We start from the raw sequence: 14,636 nt of genomic DNA on the forward strand, positions 1-14,636 counted from the left end.
CCTATCCTATCCTATTTTCTATTCTACCCCTACCCCTATCCTTAGACAATTGGTTCAGCTCCTTTCCCCGAAGCTATTGTCATGACTTAAACAATCTACATTTGAGAGAAATGCAGGAAGAAAGTAGCTCTGTGAACAGCCAAAAGTCCTTCCAAAAGGTTTCACAAAAAATATATTTGTGAGATTTTAAAAGCGCTTTGTATGAAGAGAGAGGACTGTCACCACAGGCATTGCAACCATCAGAGGCAGCAAAGAATGACAATTGCCTTTAAATTCAAACCAGACGTGTCTAGTCCTGCATCCTGTTTTCCAATACACTGGCCAAATAGGATGACCTCTGGATAGCAGCCAGCTTGGGGCTTGATGGAGTCAGCTATCTTCTATAATATCTGGTTAGTGTGAGATGCCATGGCTCAGTGCTGAATGAATTGATTCCATTTAGCTTGTGGAATGCCTTCTTGGGATGACTCGCCTGGTGTCTGTTGTCAGGGAAAGATTTCTTCTTTTTTTAAAAAAAAAAAGTTTTAAGTTTACTTGTTAGATATTTGGCGTCAATCACAATTCCCGGCAATTTTTTCCTTTTGTCTTTATGCAAGTGCTGCTTTTATTTTGCAGAGATTCTGAAACATTGGAGAAATCCTACATGTAACTAAAATACAAGCGAATCCATATAAGATTCAGAGAAAACAGATGTGCGCCTAGCATACTCTTAAGGCAGATATTTGTTGTTCAGAAAAAGAGCTTTGTTGGATGAGATTAAATTGTACGGGTAGTCCTTGACTTACAACAGTTCACTTAGTGACCATTCAAAGACGCTGAAAAAAGCAATGCATGACCGTTTTTCATATTTAAAACTGTTGCAGCATCCCCATGGTCATGTGACCAAAATTCAGACGCTTGGCAGCTGACTCTTATCTATGACGGTTGCAATGTCCCAGGGTCATGTGATCAGCTTTTGGGACTTTCTGACAAGCAAAGTCCATGGGAAATTCAGATTCATTTAATGGCCGTGTTATTAGGTTAACAACTGCAGTGATTCACTTAATAACTGTGGCAAGAAAAGTTGTAAAACGGGAAATTCACATGCAGTAATTACCGTCTCGCTTAGCAACAGAAATTTTCGGTTCAATTATGGTCGTAAGTGGAGGACTACTTGCATTTCCTCCCTTTCCAAAACCTGTCAGGCAGATGCCTTTAGAATAGAATAGAATAGAATAGAATAGAATTTATTTTTTTATTGGCCAAGTTTAGAAAGCCCCCAAAGAAAGCAAAAAAACTTAACAGTTTTGTCCATGTTTCCCTTTCTTGGTATTTAGTACTAAGGCCTAGACTGCCCCAGTATTTGGATATTTCACATAGACTTATGATCTTCTTGTCAAAATGCATTTTCAGGCCCTTTAAAAAAATGTAAGAAGATGCTGGATCAGCATTCAGCTTCCCGCTTTGCCTGCCTCTTCATTTGACTTCCCTTCCATGTTGCGAAGCAACCTCCAGTTCTCCTTTTCTTGCTATATTTATGCCCTTGCCCTCTGATTCACTCTTGGTGGAGACAAGAAGAATTAACTAGACAGATCTCCAGAAAGGCAGATCCTTTCATCCTTACATCCGTTTTTCTTCTCTCAACAAACATCGGGGCTTTGCCTACTTTGCTAGTTTTGGTTTTCATCAACATGTGTTTCCATTGTCGCTTCCCTTTTCTTGGGTCATTTCCTTCCTTAGAAATTGGTTTCCTTCCATTTCTTTTTTTCTGCTTTATTGTGTTCTTCACATCCCGCTTTTTTTCCTTATTCAGCGAGCAGGTGAGCGCGATATAATAAGCTGATGTTCAAAATACTCAGGAAGGGGGTGATCCGTGCCCCCCGCTGGCTTGTAGAGGATGGTTTCCATCTCATTATAAATAACTTCTTTTTCTCTGGATGAGGCTGTGGTGGTGTGAAGCATTTTACAACTCTGAAATCTTCTCAAGCTGTGGATGAAGTTCTCCTCTTTGTCCTCTGGGCCAGGGGTCTCCAACCTTGGCAACTTGTGGACTTCAGCTCCCAGAATTCCTCAGCCAGCAAAACTCTGGGAGTTGAAGTCCGCAAGTCTTAAAGTTGCCAAGGTTGGAGACCCCTGCTCTGGGCAACCATGTACAGCTGGCATGTAAGCTACAGTACTGGGTGTAAAAATTGTCCAAGATTAGAAATAGCCGTCTCGGCAGCTGCTTTGAAATGTCCACATGTGTGAGCTTGGCTGTAGAGTGCAGGCTTTGGGGAAACTAAACTAAGCTCCAGTTTTCTTCCAAAGACCGAAAAGTATCCCCCTATCCATTCTGTTCTTTTTATTCTTTTGAAACCCTGAATCACCCGAGCATTTTCTTCTTCATTAACTATTAAACAGAAGAGTTTCTAATGTTTTGATTGCTGAAATTTGCTAAATGTTTCTAATTTACTAATGGTTAGAAATGTTTACTTCTACATAATTATTAAATAAAAATAAATGGTCTGAAATTTTCTAATGTTTCTAAAAGTTTCTAATGTTTGCATTGCTGAAAGAGAAAAAAGAAAGACCAGGGGGTGACATGATAGCAGTATTCCAGTATTTGAGGGGCTGCCACAAAGTAGAGGGGGGTCAACTTATTTTCCAAAGCATCAGAATTCAAGACAGAAGACAACGGATGGAAACTAATCAAGGAGAGAAGCAATTTGAATTAAGGAGAAACATCCTAACAGTGAGGACAATTAACCAGTGAAACAGCTGGCCTTCAGAAGTTGTGGGTGCTTCATTGCTGGAGGCTTTTAAGAAGAGACTGGACAGCCACCTATCTGAAACGGTATAGGGCAGAAGTGTCAAACTCATAGCCCTCAGGCCGGATGCGTCACACTCTGGCAACGCCCACGCCGGGTTTAGCAAAGGGGGAAAAATTAACGATATGTCACGTGGTGACACGAGTTGGACACCCCTGGTATAGGGTCTCCTCTCTTGAGCAGGGGGCTGGATTCAGTGGTGAAATCCAATTTCTTTTTGCTACCGGTTCTGTGGGCGTGGCTTGGTGGGCATGGCAGGGGAAGGATATTGCAAAATCTCCATTCCCACCCCATTCTGGGGCCAGGCAAAGGTGGTATTTGCTGGTTCTCTGAACTACTCAAAATTTTCACTATCAGTTCTCCAGAACCTGCTGGATTTCACCCCTGGTTGGACTAGAAGACCTCTAAGGTACCTTCCAGCTCTATTCTGATTGATTGAAATAATATAACTTGGGCAGCAGCTTTTAGTCAGGTAGCACTAATGTACGTATGCACATAAAGTACTGCAGAAATCAAAGCAATCAATAGACAGATTTCCAAATTATCTGCATGCAGAGTTTGACTGGAAAATCTGCATGCTGCAGTGCATTGAGGCATGGAAGATTCAAAAGGAATCTTAGTGAAAACATAAGCCATGATGTGACTGAAATATGCCCTGTAGCATAGATTGTAAAATGGAAGTTACACCACTATAGTTAAAAAAATATACTATCCTACATTATTGCTTACAAAATTCTACAGCTCTCATGTATATTATGTCTTTCAAATACTTAGCTATTTATCCTCACAAAGAAAAGAACCTCTCAGAGAAGCATTTGGGCGCCAAGTCAGGTTATCAATTGATGTCCCATCAGAAAACCAAAGCCATTGCATCCGAGGATGGCTGTGTTGCAAATGCAGATGTTTTCTAAATGCTGTTACTGAAATTCAGACTTCATGGGTCTTAGAGATCACTCCTGTTCAGCATGGCTACAGTGTTGAAGAAAAGATCAATTCCAATAATTTTTGCCCTGTCACCCTTTTCTAAGCTCAGTAAAACTCATTGGCTGCCTACAGTAAGCCCACAGTCAATGAAAAGCTTTATAGCTATTGCTATAGCTCACTCGTTGCGACCAAACTGACATTTACCTTTGTTTTTGTAAACCATGCTGATATGGAAACATGTAATTTAATGGTCTGTGGATTTTTAAAAATTCTAACAGCTCCCCATAGATTTCAAATGTTGCCAATTTTATCTAAGTATGAGAAAATGCCCAGTTTCTTAGTTACCTTTCTGACATAAATTTTGGAATTGTGAATAAGCTGTCATACCCTAACATTTGGAAGCTGCATGGATTTCTCCCTCGCCTTTCCTTTAGAAGCCAATAATTTCAGATTAACATTTTTTAAAAAGCTTTAGCAGGTCCTAATTTAGAACTAATATTATGTGTGTCCTGCCTCCATTTTATTTCTCCTTTCCTGCATTGTATGGTGTCAATTAACAGTGTACATTTCCATTGGTAGGAAATGAATTGGTTCCAGACCTTAACTCAAGTGGGATATTAGCCCAGCAACTGTACTAACCTAATGGTAGATGACCTGATCTTTTAACTACCTCTATTGCCAAACCAGCTGCCTTAATCAGTCTTAACCAATGTCAACAATTAGGTAACATTTTATCTTAATCTTCCCATAATCTCTGCTTGTGTGCTGGAGCGTGTGTGAGGAAGAGTGAGACAGAATTTACACTTGAACATTCAAATTAACAGTTTAAAGATGTTGTATAATTAATTCCCTTTTTGATTAGAGCTTTGAGGCAAAAAGCAGTGAGAAAGCTGAATTCATCTGTACTTTAATCTGGGTCGGAGTAGAGAGAATGTTGTTTTTAGTCTTAAAAATGAGAAAAACTTGATTTTCATTACTAATATATGTGTATGTGAGAGAGCATATTTCTATATTTCTAGGTAGTACACACACACACCCCAACATCCTTAAATATATCAGAATGTCTCTTTTCTGATCACAGTGAATATCTAAACTAGCTACCACAGGGGTCCCGGTTATAATAACAGTTTAAGGCATAGTTTGTTAATTGTTGTCCGAGATCAGCCTCTTAAATTCTAATCTTGTCCCTACCCTAGGGACTTCACATAACCCCTTGACCTAGAATGTGTTTATGTGTGTCTGTGTGTGTATGAACTTAGAGAAGCACACCCTTCGGTGATAGGACTTGCCTAATTCTTCCCTGCTACAGTTGAGGTCCTCATGCTCTTATTTTCTTCACTTCTGCAGGGAGCAACCAATTTTTAGCACCAGGGCCCACATCTTTCAGATCGATCCTGCCACCAAGAGGAACTGGATCCCTGCCAGCAAACATGCCTTGACAGTGTCCTATTTCTATGACGCTACTCGCAATGTCTATCGGATCATCAGTGTGGGAGGCACCAAGGTGAGACCTAACGGTCAAGCAGCTTCTCCCGTGTCCAGTTTCTTGTTTTAAAATGATACTAGTACTGAAAAATCATTTGTGATAATTATATTCAGCAGGATCCAATTTGGGTCGGTCAGCGGGAGCAGAGGTTTTGTCTTCCAAGCTTTCGGAAGCCACTTACAATAAATGCCACACACAAAACAATTCACACTGTGGTAGAGAGAGGTTCCCTGAAGATGGACTCCAGTATGAGTCCAAAAGCTCGGAAGACAAAACCTCTGGTCCTGGTGACCGACCCAGATTGGATCCTGCAGCATTATCCTGGGACAAAAATATATTTGTCTTCATTTGCAATTATATTCTGTCTTTCTTTAAGGAACGTAAGGCATATACTATTGAATAATTCTTCATAGCAGATTCTGTGGGGTGAATTAGGTTGAAATATGAGAAACAGGCTCATGTCAACCCAGTAACCTTCATTGCCGAATGGGAATTTCTACCCATGTCTCCCATGACCTTGTGATCATACTGCGCTGGCTGTACCAGAAAGATTTTTTTTTTAAATTAATGAAACAGTTTGATTTGATCATGCAAAATTCCAAAGTATGCTGATTCAGATTTTCCAACGGTCTTGATTTAGAGCCAAGGAAGAACATTTAAAAACATTTGCACAATGTTTGTAACTGTGCAAACATCTCTTCAAAAACTAAATTGTAAGGATGCTGTGTGAGCTGCCCAGACTGGATAACCAGCAAGCTGGTGGGGGAACATACATTTAATTTGTTGTCGCCTGCCTGGGTGTCAGTGCATCCTGCACCACTGGTGAAATCCAATTTTTTTTACTACCGATTCTGTGGGCGTGGCTTGGTGGGCATGGTGTGGCTTGGTGGGTGTGGTAGGGGAAGGATACTGCAAAATCTCCATTCCCTCCCCACCCTGGGGCCAGCCAGAGGTGGTATTTGCCGGTTCTCCGAACAGCTCAAAATTTCCGCTGCTGGTTCTCCAGAACCTGTCAGAATGTTGTGTCTTGCCCGCCCTCAGAGCAGCCGGGGCCTTCTTATCTGCTCCCGAACACGGAGGAATGTATGCCTCCCGGCCCCAGTCCTGGCTCCATGCCCAGACAAACTGCAGAAGAAGGAGCACCTCCCGGCCCCAGCCCTGATTCCATGCCCAGGCAAACGGAGCAGCTAGACCCCTCCCCCTCCTCCACAGCATGTGAGCCTGAGGAGGGTTTATTACCAACAGCTGATTGGAGTGACCCTCGCATCAGAAGATTGGATAGGCGGAGGCAACAGAAGGAAGGGAGGGGCAGGCCTTAATGAGTGCTGAGTCATGGAGCCACACCCTATGGCCTATATAAAGGATCTGCTTTCTGGCAGTCTCTGAGTCAGGCAAAGTCGAACTTATCTTGCTGAAGTCACTTTCTGGTCTCCTGCCTGCTCTGAGGGCTTTACTAGGACTTTGGGCAGAGCTGCAGAGGCAAGCCTGACTCGGATTTCCCTGACCCGGCCGTCAGCAGAGGAGTGGGACACGACACAGAACCTGCTGGATTTCACCCCTGTCCTGCACCCATGCTTCCTGTCAGTTTTCAAAAACTATTCATGCAATGGCCAGTTGTGGAAATTATTCCTTTTCTAATCTAACTCTAAAAGTCTTGGTGTTTGTCTTCCTTACAGGCCATCATCAATAGCACCATCACCCCCAACATGACCTTCACAAAGACCTCACAGAAGTTTGGCCAGTGGGCAGACAGCAGGGCCAACACAGTGTATGGGCTGGGCTTTCCTTCTGAACAACATCTCTCTCAGGTGATGAATTATAGGAATTGGATGGGGGGGAAAAGGACCATTTTACTAAAGAAGTTTCTCAAAGGTTGTTTGGATTCCACTCGCTTTTCCAAGAAAATCTGGGCAGAGCTTAGCGGGTGTTTTCATTTCTTTCATTGTTTTAAAGCGACAGAGACCACCGTTTCAATCTCAGGAAAGGTTTTACAGCTTGACCAAGTAACAAGACCAGTTACTGGCAACCAAACTAGATCAATTTCCCCACCTTTCATGGTGTATTGGACTATGTCACCAACCATCAATCCCAACCTGCAAAGCCGTATGGCAGGGAAAGAATAGGAATTCTACTTCCGCAGATCTGAAGGCCAACAGATTAGTGAAGGTTGATCTATAAGCATGACTCATCTTCATTAACAGCCCTTCTTTTGGACAAGAGGGGAGAAACACCCCCCCTCCCCCCCTCCCTCCCCCCGCTTGCTTGATCTATGATTTAATATATTTTTGGCACTAGATGAGATTTATAATATAGAATAGAATAGAATAGAATTTTTATTGGCAAGTGTGATTGGACACACAAGGAATTTGTCTTGGTGCATATGCTCTCAGTGTACATAAAAGAAAAGATACGTTCATCAAGGTACAACATTTACAACACAATTGATGGTCAATATATCAATATAACTCATAAGGATTGCCAGCAACAAGTTATAGTCATACAGTCATAAATGGAAAGAGATTGGTGATGGGAACTATGAGAAGATTAATAGTAGTGCAGATTCAGTAAATAGTTTGACAGTGTTGATGGAATTATATAATATAATATAACAACAGAGTTGGAAGGGACCTTGGAGGCCTTCTAGTCCAACCCCCTGTCCAGGCAGGAAACCCTACACCATCTCAGTCAGATGGTTAAGATTTACATTTTGAAAGTATTTTCATCATTATAAACTGATATTTTGACTACTGTTTTCTTTGAATTATCTCTTTATTATTGATAATGCTCACTTTTAACGTATTAAGGGTTTTGCCTTGTTTTTCTTTCCTCACAATCATCCTGTGAGATAAGGTGAATGTAAGAGAAAGTACACATTACTTGATATTGTCTCATCGAGTGAGCTCCATGGCTAAGTAGGGATTTGAAGCTGGGTTTCCTTAGTCTGAAACTCCTAACCAATTTGTCTTGTCTAAACAACCATGTGTACCTTTAATGATTCTGTAACTTACTCAAAGAATTCAGGCTGAAGAGCGAGACGTAAAACTATGAAAATCATCTGAGTAGATCTTCAGTTATTTGAAGACCCTTCTGTCTTCAAGTTGCTTCATAGTGCAAATTGCAGGAAAGAGGTTTTGAATAAACATAGGAAAAATTCCTTCTACTGGCAGTTGCTGACTAATGGTGGAACTGCCAGACTGTATTCAGTAGTGGTGAGTTATCTTGACTGGAAATACTTAAACAGGGATGCCTTAATTGCAAGGTTCCTAAACCAAAAGGAGAAATAAGAGGGATGAGGTGACCATTTTTCCCCCCAACTCTACAGATTCATTGTAAATGGCTGCTTCCCAGCATTTCCCATTATTGCAACAAGGGGGCTTGCTTAGGTAACAGTTAATTTGAAACTCAGTCCTGGGAACAGTGCTTATAGCTCTTAACTCCTGCAGCCAAATCCTTCCTCCTGTCCAGAAAACATTGATTTCCTATCATTTAGAATGTGGAAATCAACAGCCCTCAGCAAAAGAGAGGAAAAATGGCAGAGGAGGGTGAGAAGCTGATAAAACAAAGGTTGTAGTATCACAGCTTGGTTTGGAAGTTCCAGAGCAGTAGATGACTTCTTTTTTTGTATTTTGTTTGTCTTCTGTTCTGTACACGCTAAAAAAAGTTTGCAGCGAAATTCCAAGAAGTAAAAGAAGCTGCTCGCTTGGCCAGAGAGAAATCACAGGATAAGACTGAACTAACCAGCCCCGCTCTCAGTTTGACTTCCCACCAAGTAAGTCTGGAGGGACGAAGTGGGACTTAGTGGGATGGCTGAATTCACTGTAAATTAAACATGATTCAGGTCAACCTCTCTGTCAAGGACAGCAAATCTTTTTTTTTTTTTTTTGGTGTAGTCAGGGCTAATGGATTTTTTTTTTTAAAAAAAAGTGAAATGAAATAAAAAAGCCCTGAGGCTCATAATTTGTTTTCATTGTTATTTTTGTAAAGAAATTGCACAGTGCAAAATTAGCCTCTTAAAGCTGAACGTGGTATGATTTCAAAGGGCTCTGAGAGGCTGCAAAAAAAAAACACCCAAAAAAACCCCAAAAACCAGGGGAATTGCATTCAGCCAGCGTTTGCCCATCCATTTTAACTGGGAATGGCTCTCCAGGATCCAAAACTGATCCTCTCACTGACTGCCAGAGAGCCTTTTAATTGGAGATACTGGGGACTGAACTGGGAACTTCTGTTGACAAGAAAGGTCCTTTACCACTGAGATAACTCCTTTGATCCTAGCAATAGCAGATGTAAAGCTAATTGTGAGGATGCAACAACAAAAAAGTCAAGAAACAAGGTAACAGAGTCAGGCTTTGCGACAGTAAGGCAGCTAAGGAACTATAGGTGGCTCTGAGGGCCAGCGATATAATGTTTTGCGCTGCTAGACAAGAAATGGGCTTTCTGAATTTGATTTCAACTTTAGCTTATTGCTGTTTTTATTCCAGGGATCCCACTACTTTTAAGTGGATAATGGTAGAACTAGAGGGGATTACCGTATTTTTCGGTGTATAAGACGCCCCTTAGTTTTTGGGGAGGAAAATAGGAAAAAAAAAATCTGCCTACCAGGTATTCATCTGGCTAGTGTCCTTAGTCAGCTTGAGCACATTAGTTCGCTGGTTTTGAGCGTGCACGCGCTCACGCTACGCTCACAGGCGCATGGTGGGGGATAAAAACGAGCTTCTAAAACACAGCTCTTCGTCAGAGAGAGGAGCAATGAGAAAAGCAGGCAAAGTGCAGAAGATCGCTTCACTCGCCAGCGCTTCGTTAGGGCTGAAAAAAAGCTTCGAAAAGGCTACATTCGGAGTATAAGACACACCCAAATCTTCAGCCTCTTTTAGGGGGTGGTAGAAAAGTACATCTTATGCTCCGAAAAATACGGAGTGAAAATCCGAAAATTGTTTTTTTCTCTTTCACTCTGCAGATTCCATAAACTTGGTTACTGTGCTAGCTTAGTTTTGGATCCATACAATGCACTGTATCGTAAACAAACAGGCTTTCACGGCATGCCAACCCACAAAAGAAATGAATCAGATTTGCTCAGTATGTTGCGTGAATGCAACCACCAGCTTTAATTGACTTGGTTGAGTGTATCAGTAGAGAGCGTCTACAGCTTGGACTGCCTATTTAGGATATGATTTGAGTGATTTTACACATGTCCACAAATTATGCCTTTGGTCTCCCCTGCCTCCTTGTTGCTCAGAAGAGAAGAAAGTAAACACCAGGGATTTTTGCTTGCAGGACAGTCTCCTTCACAACACCACCAAGGGATGGCTGTTTTCCTCTGATCTCCTGGGCAACAGGGGTAGATGGATCTGGAGGATGAAAGACATGTGTTCCCTAGGCTAGACACAGATGGATTAGGAGTACATGAGGAGGAGGAGGAGGGTGTCTGAACTTGGCCAGGAGGAGAGAAGAATGAGAGGAAACTTAACTAACCCTGGAAGAGAGCAGAGAGAGGAAGTTAATAGAATCGTTGTCACGATTACATAGGATTTCTGAAATTATACTTTTTGGCTATATATAAGTGTTATTTGACCATTTTAACAAACTAATTTTAGTACAAGCTTGAGTATCCAGCAGCAAAGAATGTCAGAGGAATAGCATTCTCTTAAAAATTAAGAGAACATCAAGAATGCTATTCTAGGTTTGGATATAAGAAAGAGAGGAGTGGCATTCTAAGATTGAATGTTTTAGATCCCCTGGATTGTGAACAAGTGCAGAAGTTCTAGTGCAGCACTGAGATTAACCATTTGGAGATTTATTGATTAAATTTGTTTGCCTGCCGTCTTCCGTCAAGGCGACTCTGAGCGGTTTACCACAGTAAAAGCAATAAAACCATAGAACCATTTATCTAACCGCTATAAAAATACAGATTACAAATTATGACTGAAAGATGGGGAGGGAGGGAGGGGGAGTAGGAATAGTGAAAGGAGGGGATCTGCGATTGATCCATCAAACAACCCCCAAGTGTGATACTCTTCCATTGGGGTCCCAAACCAGCTGGCAGAGCCAGGTCTTCAGGCTCTTGTAGAACAGGGGTCTCCAACCTTGGCAACTTTAAGACTTGTGGACTCCAACTCCCAGAATTCCTCAGCCAGCTTTGCTGTAGAAGGTCAGGAGGGTGGGAACTGATCTCACTTGGGGTGGGGTGGGGTGGGTTCCAAAGACGTTCCAAAGAACAGGAGCCTTGACAGAGAAGGCTCTTCTCTTGGAACTGGCCAGCCGGAAATCCCTGATGGCCTAGAGCAGGGATCCCCAACCCCCAGTCCATGGACTGGCACCGGTCCGTGGAAGTGGTGGAAATGGTGGATTTCAAATTTTTTTTACTACCGCTTCTATGGGCGTGGCTTGGTGGGCGTGGCATGGCTTGGTGGGCGTGGCTTGGTGGGTGGCAGGGAAAGGTTCCTGCAAAATCCCCATTTCCTCCCGATCAGCTGGGACTTGGGAGGCAGACAATAGATAGGGGCGGGGCCAGTCAGAATTTTTACTACCGGTTCTCCAAAATACTCAAAATTTCTGCTACCAGTTCTCCAGAACTGGTCAGAACCTGCTGAAACCCACCTCTGGTCCACGGCATGCCAGCCCCCAGGCCGCACAAATAAGTGAAGCCCCATCCAAAGGATGCAGGCAGCATGCAAAACCATGCCTCCTCCAGTCCACGGAAAAAACCTCTCTCAATGGAACCGGTCCCTGCCGCCCTAAAGGTTGGGGGGGCTGCTAGCCTACTGCGTGCCTTCTCTGCCAGCATGGATGGGGTGGGCCAATCCCATTGGGGTGAGTCGAGGTGCTTTTTTTTGTATATGTATGTGGGGGTGGGGGTGGAGAGGCTAGAATAATTTGTTAGCAAGCTGCCTTGAAGATAGCAAAGGCAACCCGACCCTTCACGTGTTTGACTGTCACGTTCCTTTGCTTGACAGATTCTGGCCAGCCCCATCATTAGTTCCAATGGTCCTGGAGATGACAAGCTGTTTCGGAGCCAGAGTGCAGACATGGAGATGACAACAGAAAGAGAACGCATTAAAAAAATGCTCTCTGAAGGGTGAGCAACCAGTTTAGAGAGTGATTCACATATTCTGCCTTTCATTTTACACCAAGCGGTTGTAACAAAAGCACATGGAATTATCAAGAAGATGCTGAGATACTATTTCCTGTTTTATTTTTTTTAAATGCCGGTGGATTTGTTACTTTTCAGGATTATCTGTTGCTTTGGGATTCAACCCCCCAAAATGTCACTCCTTTAACTTAAACCAGGCCAGAAAACAGATACCACAAAAAAAATGCAGGAATTCTGCTTTATTGATATAATAGGTCAGGGGTCTGCAAACTTGGCTCTTTTAAGACTTGTGGACTTCAACTCCCAGAGTTCCTCAGCCAGCAAAGCTGGGAGTTGAAGTCCACAAGGCTTAGAAGAGCCAAGTTTGCAGACCCCCTGTAATAGGCTATAACATAGAGCAGTGATGGCTAAACCTTTTTTTCCTTAGGTGCCAAAAGTGTGTACGTGCGTGTGACTACGTGCGCGTGCCCGCACCCATAATACAATCCCACCTGCGCATGTGCGTGTGACCCTCCCCACCCCATTTTGGGCCTAGCAGGCCTCTCTGAAGCCTCCTGGAACCAAAAATGGGCTGTGGGGGGGGCGCACCACATGCACGCACATCTTCCACACGCACGGCAGAGACTAGAAAATCAGCTGGCCGGCAAGAGGGGCGCGTGCATGCTGACCTAGGACAATGGCTCACATGCCTGCAGCGATGGCTCCGCGTGCCACCTACGGCACGCGTGCCATAGGTTCACCATCACGGACATAAAGTATAGAAAACCTAACCGTGTTTCTCTTTCCCTTCCTTGTACACTAAAGGGAATTGATACACGGGGCAATCTGGAATTTCTTTCCTGTCTTTTCAAGCCAAGCTTATGTTTTGCTAATGGCCGTCACATATCTTCTTCACGGCTGTCTCCCCACGTCTACAAAGGGTGCTTTAGAATACACAGAGTGAGAAAATAGCGTGTATCTGCAAGTCTTAAAACAGCCACATTTTTTCCTGTGGCACACATGGCAGCTTCAAAGGACAGCTGTGTGATCCCAGGAACAGATTGAACAGCTTTTAAAGCAATGCACACCAGAGCACTTCCTTCCCTTAAGTATACTATTTCTCTCTCTCTCCCTCTCACACGCGCACACAAAACTTCGTTCTTTACTAATGGATGAAATGCTCTTTTTATAGAGTGCCCCGTTCAGCTCGTGATGAAGAGATTTCCTGCTTTGCTCCTTTAGTATTCGCTCTGCTTGCATTTTGCTCCTGCTAAATTCAGATCCCTAAGAAAATGTCTAAAATTAAATGCTAAGTTGGAGTATGTGCTGATTACTGTACCACTCATTTCCTTCCATTCATTGGCATAATTCTCCCTATTATCAGTGTACATGTGTGCATTAATAAATACCTGCAAAAAAACCAACAACCCGCGAATGTATTTGCAAAGAAATAGCTTTTTTGTAGTTTTCATCAATATTATGCATTTTGCATATGCAGATACAACTTTATACATAGCCACAACAATATTGTCTTTTGCAGTGTTTGTGAAATGAACATTGCTAACCCAGAGAAAGCATAGCTTCCTCACAAAACTTTGAGTTTCTTACTAATTTCATTGTGGCTATTATTTTTACTTTGTTACAAGCCTTTCTAGGAACTTTTAATTCACTAATGCAGTCTGAGAAACCTTGAATGCAGCCTCCAGAGATCTCTAACTTTTGTTATCAAGCTGTAATTTTTCATGTGAGCAAGAATGTTTTGAAATAAGTTCCTGCAGCATAGACGAAACTATGAAGATGAATTGCGTGTGCGTTCACTTAAGTCAAATTTAACTTTTGTTCGGGACTCCTGCACTACTTTTTCAACAGTTGCTATAGTTACACCAACTCCAGGATCAGAGGCAATCGTTAGTCCCAATGAAATTGCTTTCATAACCTTTGCTTATGTTGAAAAGCTCCCATAAAAACGGACCAAAGGAAACAAAAATTACTCTAGATCAGGGGTGTCAAACTCAAGGCCCGCGAGCTGGATATGGCCCACGATGTGGTCGGATCCAGCCCACAGGGCCATCCTGGTCTACCCAGCGCAAAGAGGAAAGATCAGGCCAGTGTGGCTTCGGTCCAGTCTACCCAATGAGAAGAGGAAACGTCCCAGCAGTTTGGGGAGTGGTGTCAAGTTGGCCACGCCCACCCAGTTGGCCGCGCCCACCCAATCGGAGACACACACATACACACACACCCAAGGTCAGGGGTCTGCAAACTTGGGTCTTTTAAGACTTGGGGACTTCAACTTCCAGAGTTCTTGGGAAGCTGGCTGAGGAATTCTGGGAGTTGAAGTCCACAAGTCTTAAAAGAGCCAAGTTTGCAGACCTCT

General features: G+C 42.9%; 1 protein-coding gene across 3 annotated transcripts in view; it reads left to right on the top strand.

The window, feature by feature from the left end:
- Positions 1 to 14,636, top strand: part of HOMER3 (homer scaffold protein 3) — a 66,643-nt gene that overhangs the window by 25,293 nt on the left and 26,714 nt on the right. For 2 of the 3 annotated variants that reach the window (XM_058163468.1, XM_058163469.1), the window contains exons 3-7: positions 4,290 to 4,433; positions 5,058 to 5,214; positions 6,873 to 7,004; positions 8,858 to 8,965; positions 12,147 to 12,268. In XM_058163468.1, the coding sequence (XP_058019451.1) occupies positions 4,420 to 4,433; positions 5,058 to 5,214; positions 6,873 to 7,004; positions 8,858 to 8,965; positions 12,147 to 12,268 (533 nt within the window). In that variant the 5' untranslated portion in view covers positions 4,290 to 4,419. The remainder of the gene's footprint in view (positions 1 to 4,289; positions 4,434 to 5,057; positions 5,215 to 6,872; positions 7,005 to 8,857; positions 8,966 to 12,146; positions 12,269 to 14,636) is intronic. The other variant, XM_058163470.1, reaches the window with a different exon arrangement.

The sequence above is a fragment of the Ahaetulla prasina genome, chromosome 1 (genome assembly GCF_028640845.1).
Source record: "Ahaetulla prasina isolate Xishuangbanna chromosome 1, ASM2864084v1, whole genome shotgun sequence".
Lineage (NCBI taxonomy): Eukaryota > Metazoa > Chordata > Lepidosauria > Squamata > Colubridae > Ahaetulla > Ahaetulla prasina.